Raw genomic sequence first — 15000 nt, 5'->3', positions numbered from 1 at the left:
TTATTATTATTATTATTATTATTATTATTATTATTATTATTATTATTATTATTATTATTATTATTATTACTTGCTAATCTACAACCCTAGTTGGTAAAGCAGGACGCTATAAGCCCAGCAGCTCCAACAGGGAAATTAACCCAGTGAGGAAAGGAAAAAAGGAAAAATAGAATATATTGAGAAGAGTAACTTCAAAATAAATATTTCCTATATAAACTATGAAAACTTTAACAAAACAAAAGAAAGAGAAATAACATAGAATAGTGTGCACAAGTGTACCTTTATATTTTTTTTTCTTTTTATAAAACAGAGGTTTTCAAATTATTTAGGAAATTCAGGTACTCTCCATTTTTATATGAAGTTTCTATCATTAATCTGTTACAGGAAGAGATAGTGGAATGCAAAATGTGAGTTTATTCATGTTGTAGTTTTGGAAAACATGTTCGTGAGTTTCCACAGTATCCTCTTTACATGTACATTTCTTATTTCCTATGTTTCTTGTTATATCTAAACAAAAGAATTCTATTTATGAAAAAAAATTAATATAATAGCTATAAGAAATACAAGAATCAATGATTTCACCTAAAAATAAACAGATGCGTTATATTACGCTTGTCTTCTATTTTACTGGTTGGCATAACTTCAATCTCTCTCTCTCTCTCTCTCTCTCTCTCTCTCTCTCTCTCTCTCTCTCTCTCTCTCTCTCTCTCTCTCTCTCTCTCTCTCTCTCTCTCAAAAGGACTTTCTGAATGCTTAAACTAAATGCCAAAGAGCAAATGGAGTCCGCGAATGGACTTAAAGCTAACTCTCTCTCTCTCTCTCTCTCTCTCTCTCTCTCTCTCTCTCTCTCTCTCTCTCTCTCTCTCTCTCTCTCTCTCTCTCTCTCTCTTTTATATATATATATATATATATATATATATATATATATATATATATATATATATATATATATATATATATATATATATATCCTCGAAATCCATAGAGTTATAATCTCAACACACACAAACGGTTTTTGTTTACGATCAAATAACCAAATATTTTGTAATCTTGATGAAAATGCGTTTCCAATATGAATAAAGCAAACAATCAATGGCACGAAATGATATGTGATTCATCTCTTAGTAAAACTCTCACTTTCTCTCTCCCTTTGAACAGATACATCAGAGCTTATATATGAGAAGAGATAAAGATTCCATAAAAGATGATTCTTTCTCTCTCTCTCTCTCTCTCTCTCTCTCTCTCTCTCTCTCTCTCTCTCTCTCTCTCTCTCTCTCTCTCTCAAATACACAAACAATGAAACAAATCCATCCTAGAATTGTACGTAAGAGGTGTTCCTGGAAACATAGACAACCCCTTTGTAACCCCAGTGCCCATAATTACTGATCTGTAATTGTTCAGTGGCCTCTTTCCTCCAGGTTAGGGTAGAAGAGACTCTTTAGCTATGGGAAGCAGCTCTTCTATGAGAAGGACACTTCAAAATCAAACCATTGTTCTCCAAGTTTTCGGCAGTGCCATAGACTCTCTACCATGGTCTTCCACTGTTTGGGGTTAGAGTTCTCTTACTCGAGCGCACTATTCTATCTTATTTTTCTTCCTCTTTGTTTGTTAATCTTTTTATAGTTAATAAATGGAATATTTATTTCAATGTTGTTACTGTTCTTAACATGTTTTATTTTAATTGTTTATTACTTATCTTGTAGTTTATCTATTTTCTTGTTTCCTTTCCTCGCTGGGATATTTCCCCTGTTGGAGCCCTTGGGCTTATAGCATCCTGCTTTCCCAACTAGGTTTGTAGCTTAGGAAGTAATAATGATAATAGTATCTAACTGCTTCATACAAATCACAATATCGGGAAATATCACAGTTATTGCTGTCACTTGTATGTTATAAAACAAAATCCTTGTTTGGATAAAGTTAGCCAACATCTGACATAGTTATGCAACATCTGAGATAAAGTTACCCCAAATCTGAGATAAAGCTATGCAACATCTGAGATAAAGTTACCCAACATATGAGATAAATTTATGCAACATCTGAGATAAAGTTACTCAGCATATGAAATAAAGTTGCCAAACATTTGAGATAAAGTTGGCCAACATTTGAGATCAAGTTAGACAATATCTAAGATAAAGTTATGCAACATCTGAGATAAAGTTACCCAAAATCTAAGATAAATTTATGCAACATCTGAGATAAAGTTAGCAAACATCTGAGATAAAGTTATGCAACATCTGAGATAAAGTTACCCAACATCTAAGTTAAATTTGTGCAACATCTGAGATAAAGTTACTCAACATCTGAGATAAAGTTGCCCAACATTTGAGATAAAGTTATGCAACATCTGAGATAAAGTTAAACAATATCTAAGATAAAGTTACCCAACATCTGAAATAATGTTATATCGGAATGTAAGGAAAAAGAGACGACACACTGAGCAGATGTTTCAGCCAAAGAAAAGGGGTGACCCCTGAGTCTCTGAATGCCACAATATTACTTCACTTACACTCCAAAGACAATAAAGGGAAGACAGGAACGTTGGTTTTATTTCCGTGAGCATAAGCTCTCTTCATAGGCCGTGTTGGCAACAGATGGGGCTATTATATTGTGTTCGTCGTCTGCTGGTTTTGTTTGTTTACTTCGTTCTTCAGCCAGTCAGCAATGTCGTTTCCGAATGTGGAACAAGCATCTGATGTTATGCATATCAACACCTATGAAAGAACTTATCCTGAAATAGCACATTATTTTCTCTCAATAACTGATACAAAGTTAAGTTATGGTTGTAGATTAAATGTATGTATGATTATACCGTTTACAACATGTGTACTTTACTCAAGTCTGAGATTGGACATTCGAACAGGGCCGAATTTATGAGAAGACCCCTACTAGAGGATTCTATTTTACTTATATGGTCGCAATTATTCATAGAAAACCATAAATAATAATAGTTTAATATTAGGCCCAGATTCTAATGTGAATGTGCGGTTTGGGAAATTTGGAATGCCTTTCAAATATTCTGTAAGTAACATTAAGGTATATTTGCAAAATTATATATATATCTAACCTTAATTTGCATCTTGTAATTGTGTGAAAAGTCTTATACACACATTTATATATATATATATATATATATATATATATATATATATATATATATATATATATATACACAGTATATATATATATATATATATATATATATATATATATATACAGTATATATATATATATATATATATATATATATATATATATATAAATATATATATATATATAATTGGTAAAGGAAGTGGGTCTCAGATTGCGAGGACATGAATGATGAACAAGCAATACATATGTTAAAGCAAGAATATACAGTATGTGGCCAACTGATAAATCGAAATGAATAAAAAACACTGTGGGTTGAATTACATGATGGATAATAGTAAACAAACAATAATATTCAAACCATCTGAAATACAAATATAAATCCCTTAGAGTTTTTCCTTAAGCAAATTAGTTGGGTGCATAGTCAATAGATGAGGTTGATCAGACGCTATTATTATTATTATTATTATTATTATTATTATTATTATTATTATTATTGTTGTTGTTGTTGTTGTTGTTGTTGTTGTTGTTGTTGTTACTAGCTAATCTACAACCCTGGTTGGTAAGGCAGGATTCCATAAGCCTTAAGGATCCAACAGGAAACAATGAGGAAAAGAAATAAGGCAACAGATAGAATAGTTTGACTGAGTGTACCTTCAAAGCAAGAGAACTCTACCCAAAGACAGTGGAAGACTATGGTACAAAAGCTATGGCACTATCCAAGACTAGCCTTATTGTCTTTGGTTACTCTTAAGAGGTAAAATTATTCAATAAGTATTTTAAATCATGTTTTTGCCAGTCACCAAAAAAAAAAAATTCTCCTTAGTGGCTTATACCGAATTCACAGGCATCAATAGACACTTTTATAAGCCAGTTGTTGGGTAAGATAACTTTATTTTTTATCTTTTTGAGCCGTAGAGAGAAGCTGATATACAGTTACTACTAATATAACATTTATTATTATTATTATTATTATTTTTATGATTATTATTATTATTGTAATTGTTATTATTATAGTTGCTATTATTATTATTATATTTATTATTATTATTATTATTATTATTATTATTATTAATGATATTATTGCTGTTATTATTATTATTATTATTATTATTATTATTATTATTATTATTTCGGGTGTAGACCTTTTTATAAGCATGCTTCGTTGAATATAATTGCTTTGTCCGATGATGAATGGTGAATTTTGATCAGTTACTGGTTGAAGGTATTACTGCAGAGAAGAAACTCATCAGAGCCATTTAGAAGATATATTATAGATATTATGAATTCATCATTATCATCATCATCTCCTCCTACGCCTATTGACGCAAAGTGCATCAGTTAGATTTCGCCAGTCGTCTCTATCTTGAGCTTTTAATTCAATACTTCTCCATTCATCATCTCCTACTTCGCCCTTCATAGTCCTCAGCCATAGTCCTCTATGGATTTAGTCAGTCATGGAAAGAGAAGGTGGCAGAAGTTTATATTTAACGAAATATTATTATTACTATTATTATCCTTAAAATTATTATGATTATTGGTTTGTGCTTGGCTTGATGTATATAATTTAAAGCAATATTTTATGTTTAAAATTCAATATTATTACCAACTAATATTTAGGATTAAATGAGAGAGAGAGAGAGAGAGAGAGAGAGAGAGAGAGAGAGAGAGAGAGAGAGAAACTTAATTGAAAATAAATATTATCCTGCAGCATAAGATGTAATGTTTGACCATACATATAAGATTTCTTTATGTGCCTAACGTCTGAAGCCACTACTAGACTGCGGTCAGACTCTCTTAACAATAACTAAGGTCTTTTAGTTTTGTTTTGCTAACACTATAAAACGCCTGTCAATAATGGAAATCCCATTCCATACTTTTTAATGAAAAAGGAAATTATGATGGTTTTGGATGGATATATATATATATATATATATATATATATATATATATATATATATATATATATATATATATTTATATATATATGTATATATATATATATATATATATATATATATATATATATATATATATGCATGCAGTGTTTTTTTCCGAAAGTAATTTCCTCATAGTTCAAAGGTCACCATGAGCAGCAGAGGTAAACTGCAGGTCAACGTCTTAATAACAGATTATATATAGTATTACGAGTGTATTAAGATTCCCACCATCATACCTTATTTCTTAAAGTGTAATTCAATCATCCAATGTAGTCCTGAAGAATAATCAGTTTCGAAACTTGAATGCATTTTCCTGTTATTCAGAAAACTATCTGCAGGACAGTTCATTCGGAAAGATGTCTTCGATTTTATAACGACACCAAGACATACCCAAGTAATATATATCTATCTATATATCTATCTATCTATATATATATATATATATATATATATATATATATATATATATACATAACCAGACACTTGCTCTTTATTATATAGTAGAGGTAATCAGCACCCAAGCCCCCTCTCCACCCAAGGTAGGACCAGGGAGGGTCAGGCAAATGGCTGCTCACGACTGAACAGGCAGACTTACAGGCTTCACCCAAACTCTCCATCCCTATCTGAAAGGGACGATGAGGTTGTAGACACTAAAAGAAACTCAAGGACTTAAGGAAGACTATAATTCTCGAATTACAGGAGCTTTTCCAATAAACTCCCGCAATCCTTTAAACAGGGACTGTATCTTCCCCTTTTCTCGAGTTAAAAGAAAGCACTCTCTCTCTCTCTCTCTCTCTCTCTCTCTCTCTCTCTCTCTCTCTCTCTCTCTCTCTCTCTCTCTCTCTCTCTCTCAGTGCCGCTATTTTATATCCTCCCACTGTTTCCTTTTAGTTTTCTATGTTCGTGTTTGAGTTATGATCTCTTAATAAAGGTGGTATGTCATGCAGGGTATATCATAAATAGTTTTTCTTGGATATAAGAGAATCTTACAAAATTATAGCATTAATGTACTTCGTTTACATTAGACCAGACAGAGTATTTAGGCTAGTATCAATTATTACTATTATGTACCATACCTTTTTTGGATATTTCATATAGAAAGGCAAGGAAGCTATTTATAATAACGTCTTTCGAGTAACAGAATCTCTCTTTTTTTTCTTTTTTTTATTGTACTTACCATTTTAAATATTTTGCTTGAGGGTATATTCGGGTACGCTGTTTAACCTTATTTCACTTCTTGTTTTTTGAAGTTTTTACAGTTTATATTAAAAAAAATTATTTTAATATTGTTACTCGTCTTAAAATATCCAATTCTAATCGTTCATTACTAATCATATAGTTTATTTATATCCTTATTTCCTATCCTCACTGGGCTATTTTTCCCTGTTGGAGCCCTTGGGCTTATAACATCCTGGTTTTCCCACTATAGGGTTGTAGCCTGGCTTAGTAAAAGTAATAATAATAATAATAATGATGATAATAATAATAATAATAATAATAATAATAATAATCTGATCTATTCCAATTCTATACTATATACTAGTTATTTTGAATGAGCTCAGACTTAAGAATTTATCAAATAAGTAAGATTTTTTTTTTTTTTTTTGAAAATAAAGCAAGTTGTAAAATATGACTTTACAAATTTACCAAAAAATTAAGTTCTTTTCATTCATGAAAATAATACGCTATAAAATATAATTTTCTTTTGATTGCAGGTATCACATCCATATGCAACCTGATGGTGTTGGCATTCGAAAGGTATATGATGATCTCGAGGCCTTGGAAGACGTCTGAACTGACGGAGAGAAACGCCTTATTGACTATCATGGGAGTTTGGATCTACTCCTTCCTTTCGGCCGCCCCTCCCCTGGCGGGATGGGGAGGTTTTAAAATTGAAGGCCCAGGAATAAGGTAAAGTTATTAGAAGATATCTTTTGTAACAATAATATGTGTAGCAAGATGTCTATCTATCTATCTATCTATCTATCTCTTGTCTATGTGTGATTTCTCCTGGGGCTCTGATCCCGAGGTCGTTAAGAGAATCCAGACATTAATGAATCAAAAATATATATGGCTTATTTGAATATATATATATATATATATATATATATATATATATATATATATATATATGTATATACAATATATGATAATTTTTGGACATTTAAACGTGTTTTTCACATACATTCATATAAGCCCTAAATACCTTTTAATATCGGATGGTCTCTGTCTCGGGATCAGAGACCCAAGGGGGAAATCGACTTTATGATAATAACTTCTTGTTGGCAAAATATATACTGCATATATATATATATATATATATATATATATATATATGTATATATATATATATATATATATATATATATATATATATATATAAATATATACACACACGTGCATACATACATATATATTAAAACGCGTCTCATGGGTAGAGAGCGACTTTTGATAAGTGTACGACAGTGATATCTGCTGGAAGCTTCATACATTTCCACCAAAGCTCACCAACACTGAGTTGAGTCCCCTACACACATGGCGTCTTCAACACTGTTTTCAACTCACTCTCTTGTTTTCTGTATGTTGTGGACCCCCAGCCCCATCTCCTTTCCAGTGCCTCTTTCAGACTATCCATCTAACCTATATTCGAGTTTTCTTTATTATCTCTCTTGCCCAACACTTAAGAATTGTGTACTCTTTCCACGGTTAACCTTTATGGAACCAGCTCCAAAATTCTAACGTACCCTTGCGTAGCGCTTAACCCGCTTGCCATGTTTATGTTAAGTCGTAGTCCTGAACATTTCAACTCATATTATGCTACATACCGTACTAAAGAATTCAGCTCTACCGCCTATAATTATTTTTTTGTTTTATATGCATTCTGCATCGACACTTCCATTTCTCTGCTATATTCTATTTCTCCAGGGGATTATTGTTTACTGTAAATGGGACTTGATGTTCCCAACTGCTCCCTCTGTCCTTCACAGCAGGAACCCTCTCTGCCTCTTGGTTTCTTTTTTCCAGTTCCCTTAGGTCTCATCTAGCTAGATGGCCAAATTCCTTAACTTTACGTTTCCTACATTCATTCCTTTGAGGGTTCCTGCAAACACCTTTCCAAGTGATACCTTCTGAATTTGTTCCGATGTGTGAATCATAGAATTTCTCTCCTATAAATAAATCATGCATTTCCTTGGTCTTTTGTGCACATACACCAATTAAGCCTTTCTACATTGCAACGCTCATAATATTCTAAACTGCATTCTTGTGTCTCTGCCACTACTCTATATAAACTTTATATAAACTATAAAAACTTTAACGAAACAAGAGGAAGAGAAATTAGATAGAATATTGTTCCTGAGTGTACCCTCAAGCAAGAGAACTCTAACCCAAGACAGTGGAAGACCATGGTACAGAGGCTATATCGCTATCCAAAACTAGAGAACAATGGTTTGATTTTGGATTATTCTTCTCCTAGAAGAGCTGCTTTCCATAGCCAAAGTCTCTCTGAACAATTACAGTGCAGTAGTTAACCCCTTGGGCGAAGAATTGTTTAGTAATATCAGTGTTGTCAGGTGTATGAGGACAGAGGGGAATATGTAAAGAATAGGCCAGACTATTCGGTGTATGTGTAGGCAAAGGGAAAGTGAACCGTAACCAGAGAGAGAAATCCAATGTAGTACTGTCTGGCCAGTCAAAGGACCCCCAAACCTCTCTAGTAGTGGCATATCAATAGATGGCAGGTGCCCTGGCCAATCTACTACACGTCCTTATTATTTCTCTCGATCCTCTTTCTACGCTACAATGTGACTGACCACACTGCTTCCCCTTTTCTAAAGGTAATCTTTTAAGCATTATTCCGCTGACCTCAAAAATGAGGAAACTGCCTATTTTAGGCGACCTCATATCACCGGGTGCACCAACAAAAACTTTTATTTATCTTCTGCGCCAAACTTCTGTGTTTCGCTTCCTGCTTCTATCTTTTCTTCTCATTTAGATAGTTTAATCCTTTAAAAACGCGTCTCAGTAGTCAGTATTTTTTTCTTGAAAACTACCAATGAAGGGAAAATAATGTTCCTTGGAGTTTCTTAGACATTTTTATTTTCGCGTCTACATTTTTCTCTCTAAATAGCATACTACTACTACTACTACTACTACTACTACTACTACTACTACTGCTGCTACTACTACTACTACTACTACTACTGCTGCTGCTGCTGCTGCTGTATAATGATAGTGATAAACGTTTGCCACTGCTTTTAAATAATACTTCTACAAAAATATTCCTGGATTACGACTATGCGTAATTCTGTATTACTTACATTTTCATATAGTGAAACATTAAGAGGTTTTGAAAATAACTAGCATTACTGCCAAAGGGTAATCACTCGAGTATAACTCACGCTTCTATTTCTTATATATTATTTAAAGAAAAAATGAACATTATGTCATTCATAATTTGTCTGATAAAATATTTTACAGTAATTACGTTTATGCCCAAGGAGAAAAGAATAATAAACATTAATGATAATTTCTCCGTTTAAGGATTATTCTTCATGAGAAGTAATGTTAATATTTTTTTTATAATTAAGTAATATAAAAATCAAAGGTCAATTTGCTCAACTCATTTGATTAATATATATATATATATATATATATATATATATATATATATATATATATATATATATATATGTATATATATATATATCAAATACTCAATCGGCGTCAATGACCTTCGATGTCAGGATGCCAGAGAACTTCAAATCGATCAATCTCAAATATTCAAACACACACACACACACACACACACACACATATATATATATATATATATATATATATATATATATATATATATATATATATATATATGGTTAGATTTCGCCAGTCATCTCTATCTTGAGCTTTTAAATCAACACTTCTCCATGTAGGCTTGGGTCTTCAAACTCTTCTAGTGCAGTGTGGAACCCAGTTGAAAGTTTGGTGAACTAATCTCTCTTGGGGAGTGTGAAGAGCATGCCCAAACCATCTGCATCTACCCTTCACCATGATCTCATCCACATACGGCACTCGAGTAATCTCTCACATAGTTTCACAGTTCCCGATATCCTTCTGAGGGCTTTGTTCTCAAGTCTACAAAATCTGTTGGATATTAACTACGAATTATGTCCTTACTGTAACACACATATACAGATATATATATATATATATATATATATATATATATATATATATATATATGTACACACTTGCATTTATATACATATTTGTGTGTGTACTCAAACATACACAGACTTTTGAAATTAAAGCTTTAATATTCTTGTTTATGGAAATATTCAAGATTAAATTTGAAATATAAGAATGAATTTTTTACGTAGAGAAGGGGCATTTCTCTTTACCTTAACGTTTTGTTTTGTTTTGCCAAATACTTCGGATTGCAAGATAAAGAGTGTACTCTACAGACCTTGGATCATTTATGTTCTAATTGTTTGTAGTGAGTAAGGCTCTTGTTATAATTGAAGGTTGGTATAATTGGACGGTAGTGAAAGTGTTGGGCGATTACTTCATTTTTTTTAACTATACGCAGAGGTTATATTTTCATGTCGGTTTATTTATTTATTCATTTATTTATTTATTTATTAGTGTGTGTGTCTGGACAGGTTTACGTCAAAATACTCAATAGATTTTGACGAAATTGTCACCACAGATAGATCTTAGGACATGGACAACCCCATTGAATTTTGGAGATGATCCGGATCCGGATTTGATTTGGATTCTAGATCCGGATTTGCATTTTTCACAATTTTAAAGATTCCGTCAAAACAAATTTCCGGATTTTGACGAAATAACCACCACAGATAAATCTTAGACCAGGGTCCTCGCCATTAACTTTTGGAGATGATCCGGTACCGAATCCGGGTTTTTTATTCTAGTTTGCATTATTCACAATTTTAAAGATTACATCAATACAAATTGACACATTGGATTTTCACCAAATTTCAACAATGTATAGATATTATGTATTTGGAGAAACCATGAAATCTTGGTGGTTATATGAATGAAGATCACGATTCTGGATTAACATTTCACTTTACACCATCTACTTTACAGTCAGCATATGAAAAGTGGGATTCGATGTCCGTAGACTTTAGTTAAATGTCGGTAATATTCATTGGCGGCGGTCTGAAATCTCTAATTGCTCTTGTTTTGAATAGTTTTTTTTTATTATATATCAATAATATTGGAAGTGCATTTATTCATTTATCAGTAAGTAGAACTGGTTATTCATATTTATTTTGATTATAGTGTGATAGTTTAGTAAGCGAGGAGTGCACGGAACTGTCATTTTTTTTTCTCTTTATTTTCGGACTATTTTTTCTTCTTTAGACTCCCTTTTCCCTTTGGCTGAAGGCAGTGGACTATTTCCTCATCCTCTTGGGAATGGAGGTCTTGACATTTGATTGGACCTATTATGGAATTGAATAAGCTACAATTGGAAAATACTGATCTGTTTGATGAAGACTTCTGGTGTATAAGGAATGGGTGTTTGTTACAAGTCAGGTTTTTCTTGGTATTTTCAGTATGTTAGGTTGTTGTTTTGTTGTATTTGAATGTTTGTTAGTCTTAAGAAATATTGGTATAAGGAAAATAATTCCTTTGAATAGCCTATCCTTCCTGTGCAAGACTCCAGTTGTTAGCTTAAGGTTTAAAGGTCATTCATTAATGGCAGAGGCAAGTGGCAGTGACATTGCTCTATCAAGCAGGACAATGCCCAAGAGACTGACCATAAATACATATGATCAGCGCCCAAGCCGCCTCTCCACACAAGCTAGGACCAAGGAGGGCCAGACAATGGCTACTGATGACTCAGCTGATAGACCTATAGGCTCCCCTGAACCTACCCCCCTCTTTAGCTCACAAGAATGGTGAGGTTGCAATGACCAAAGGAACTAACGAGTTTGAGCGGGACTCGAACCCAGTCTGGAGGTCACCAGTCAGGGACGTTACCATAACCCTAGGGGAAAGTCTTTGTTGCAGAAACTATTTGTTTGTAAACTTGATTTTTTTTTATATCCCGCCATAACAATACTTCCCAAATTCATTACTTATATCAAAAGTTATCCCTCTTCATCAAAGTTTAAGGTCAGATCTATAATCTCTAGACCTTTGTTTTAGGTTCCATTGCTGCGTCGGAACTGACGCCTGTTCTTTAAGAACGTTATATCTGATCCAATGCATAATTAGCCTTCTGGCCAGTACGGTGGTAACGTGTCCGCCTAGCCTTCCCATGGCAGCAGATCGACCCCTGCCCTGTACGTGAGTATAATCTGTTTACTGGGGAGGCCCAAGACCTTGTGAGGCCACAATGGGGGATTGGGCTCGCCCGGCTGACGTTTTGGTGAACATCTATTCTGATAAAACTGGAACTGAAACCAGACACCTTTAACCTTTAAATTGTGAGGCTTAATCAACCTTTCAGTAAATCTAGATTTGTAAACTAAGTTGATCTCAAAATTTACTCACTTTAGCGCAGCTATGTTCTTTATGTCCGCTGAGTTCTCTGTTTCTGCATTTTCTCTGCAAAGAAGTAATTTCTTTACTTCCATCCATGACGTTTTGTTTTTCTTTCTCTGATGAACTTTGACTCCAAAAAGGGTTTAAACTCGAATTTCGACAGCTGGTTTTACTTGCGCAACATGGCCTAAACATATACTTGCCCCTTATAGATAATTCTTGGCTTGACTCCCATTGGATTTTCCATGTAAAATAGAAAGAATGTGAGAGTTATCATGCTAATTCTAAATGAAGAACAGTACTCAAGGACGAGAACCCTACTTGGAATAAGATCTATGGACGATGAATGGGTAAAAGTTGAAATAGAATGGTCAGTTGTAGGGGGATAAAACTCACGATCAATTGATTTAATGGGAAACCTTGAGGATTATATATCTAATGTAAAGCTGTAACTCTAACGCCAAGCTTTTAATTTAAACAAATCTATTATTAACACTTTGAAACTTAATGGTATGGTTCCATTAAAAATAGTGAAGTAGAAGTGGACATGTTGAAAATATAAAATTCCTCAAGATATATTGAGATATGAATAAGCAAAATCCTTTCTTTATCCCTGTTAACAGAATTCGACTCTTCTTCATTACACGTGTCTCATATATATATATATATATATATATGTATATATATATATATATATATATATATATATATATATATATATATATATATGAATGATAGATTTTGCACAATTAGACATGTTTTTCATATGTTTTTGATACATTAATGTCTGGATCAATTAGCTACGATGGTGAAGATGGGTTGATTTCAATTCAAGTATTAAAAACCTGAATTCGACAGGTGTAAGTACAGAAGAATTGTCATTGACTTTATCTTTCTTCGTGGCCAAGTGGTATGTTACTGTTGATACAAGTTTCGTGGACCAGGGTTCGATTCCCGGCTTGTCAGAAGCTATTGTTTTTGAGTGGTTTCGCCTGGGGCTCTGATCCCGAGGTCGGTAAGAGAATCCAGGCAATGTATAAAAATATATGGCTTATTTGATATATATATATATATATATATATATATATATATATATATATATATATATATAGAGAGAGAGAGAGAGAGAGAGAGAGAGAGAGAGAGAGAGAGAGAGAGAGAGAGAGAGAGAGAGAGAGAGAGAGAGAGAGAGAGAGAGAGAGAGAGATAGCTGATGCTTATGGAGGTGTAGACCCAAGTGGTATTTTCCCTGTGTGTTTTATTTTAAAGGATGCAGGTTTCTTAGCTACAAAGTTTTCTGTTATTTTCTACAAGTTAACAATAAGAGGTTCTTTTAGCTCTTGTTGAATAGGTAATGTTAATGGTTATATAAATTGGTTATGTAAGTGCATTTGTGGTAGCTCAAATTCAGCTGATTCCAATATCATATAATGTTTTTGAAAGTCTTTTGACAAAACCTCTAAATAGGTTTCTTGAAGGTAATCATTTGTTCCCTAGTTTGCAATTTGGCTTTCGTAAAGTTCTTAGAGCATGTGATGCCCTTCTTACAATCTCCAATGCTGTACAGAAATCCCTTGATTGTGGTCAGGAAGGTGGTATGAGTGGCCCTAATTTTAGTACTGCCTTTGACCGTGTTAATCATAAGGCCTTATTTTCAAATATAAACAGTTGGGAATTGGTGGATCATTTCTTATCATTATTATTGAATTTTTAAGTAATAGATCGCAAAGGCTTGTTGTTGATGGGGACCATAGTGAGTATAGGAATGTGATATCTGGTGTTCCTCAGGGTGGTGTTCTTGACCCATAACTTTTCATGTGATTTGTCATAGAAAACAAGCTCGTTGCATATGAAGATGCTACTCTCTTTGCACCAATTCCAACCCCTGAACGTAGATTTGTGGTTGCTGATTCTCTTGATAGAAATCTAGCTAAAATTAGTGCATGGTGAAATTATGGAGCATGAAGTTGAATCCTAACAAAACTCACAGTATGATTTAAAGTAGGTCAAGGACGGTGGCTCCTCAAAATTCTGAAATCAGTATTGATAATGTTTCTTTAATTCTGTATGACTCTTAAAATTTTAGGTGTGGTTTTCTACAGCAAAGTTACTTTGGATTAGCACATTAGTCTGTCTCTTCTTCAATTGCACAAAAATCTGGCTTATTGAAATAAGTCTTGTAAGATTTTCAGTTATAAATCTATTTTAAACAAGTGTTTTAATTCTTTCATTCTATCTTGTTATGCTGCTGATTCCCATCTTAATTTTATTGGCAAGGAACTTTCTGTCTATTAAATTTCTTATTCCTGATCCAGATATTAATCTCTGGAACCGTCGTTCAATTAGGTCGTTATGCATGTTGCATAAGATTTTTCATAATTCCGACCATCCTTTACATTCAGATCTTCCCGGACAGTACCATCCTATTCGTAACACCAAGTTTGCAGTTATTCTCCAT

At 33.2% G+C, this 15000-nt stretch overlaps 1 protein-coding gene across 1 annotated transcript in view; it reads left to right on the top strand.

The window, feature by feature from the left end:
- Window positions 1-15000, top strand: part of LOC137616314 (parapinopsin-like) — a 501664-nt gene that overhangs the window by 359769 nt on the left and 126895 nt on the right. Inside the window, exon 3 of the mRNA XM_068345962.1 lies at window positions 6743-6938. Coding sequence (XP_068202063.1) covers window positions 6743-6938 — 196 coding nt within the window. The remainder of the gene's footprint in view (window positions 1-6742; window positions 6939-15000) is intronic.

This window comes from Palaemon carinicauda, chromosome 22 (assembly GCF_036898095.1).
Source record: "Palaemon carinicauda isolate YSFRI2023 chromosome 22, ASM3689809v2, whole genome shotgun sequence".
Classification (NCBI taxonomy): Eukaryota; Metazoa; Arthropoda; class Malacostraca; order Decapoda; family Palaemonidae; genus Palaemon; species Palaemon carinicauda.
The sequence above is the reverse complement of the archived record's forward strand: the minus strand, read 5'-3'. Positions and strand labels throughout refer to the sequence as shown.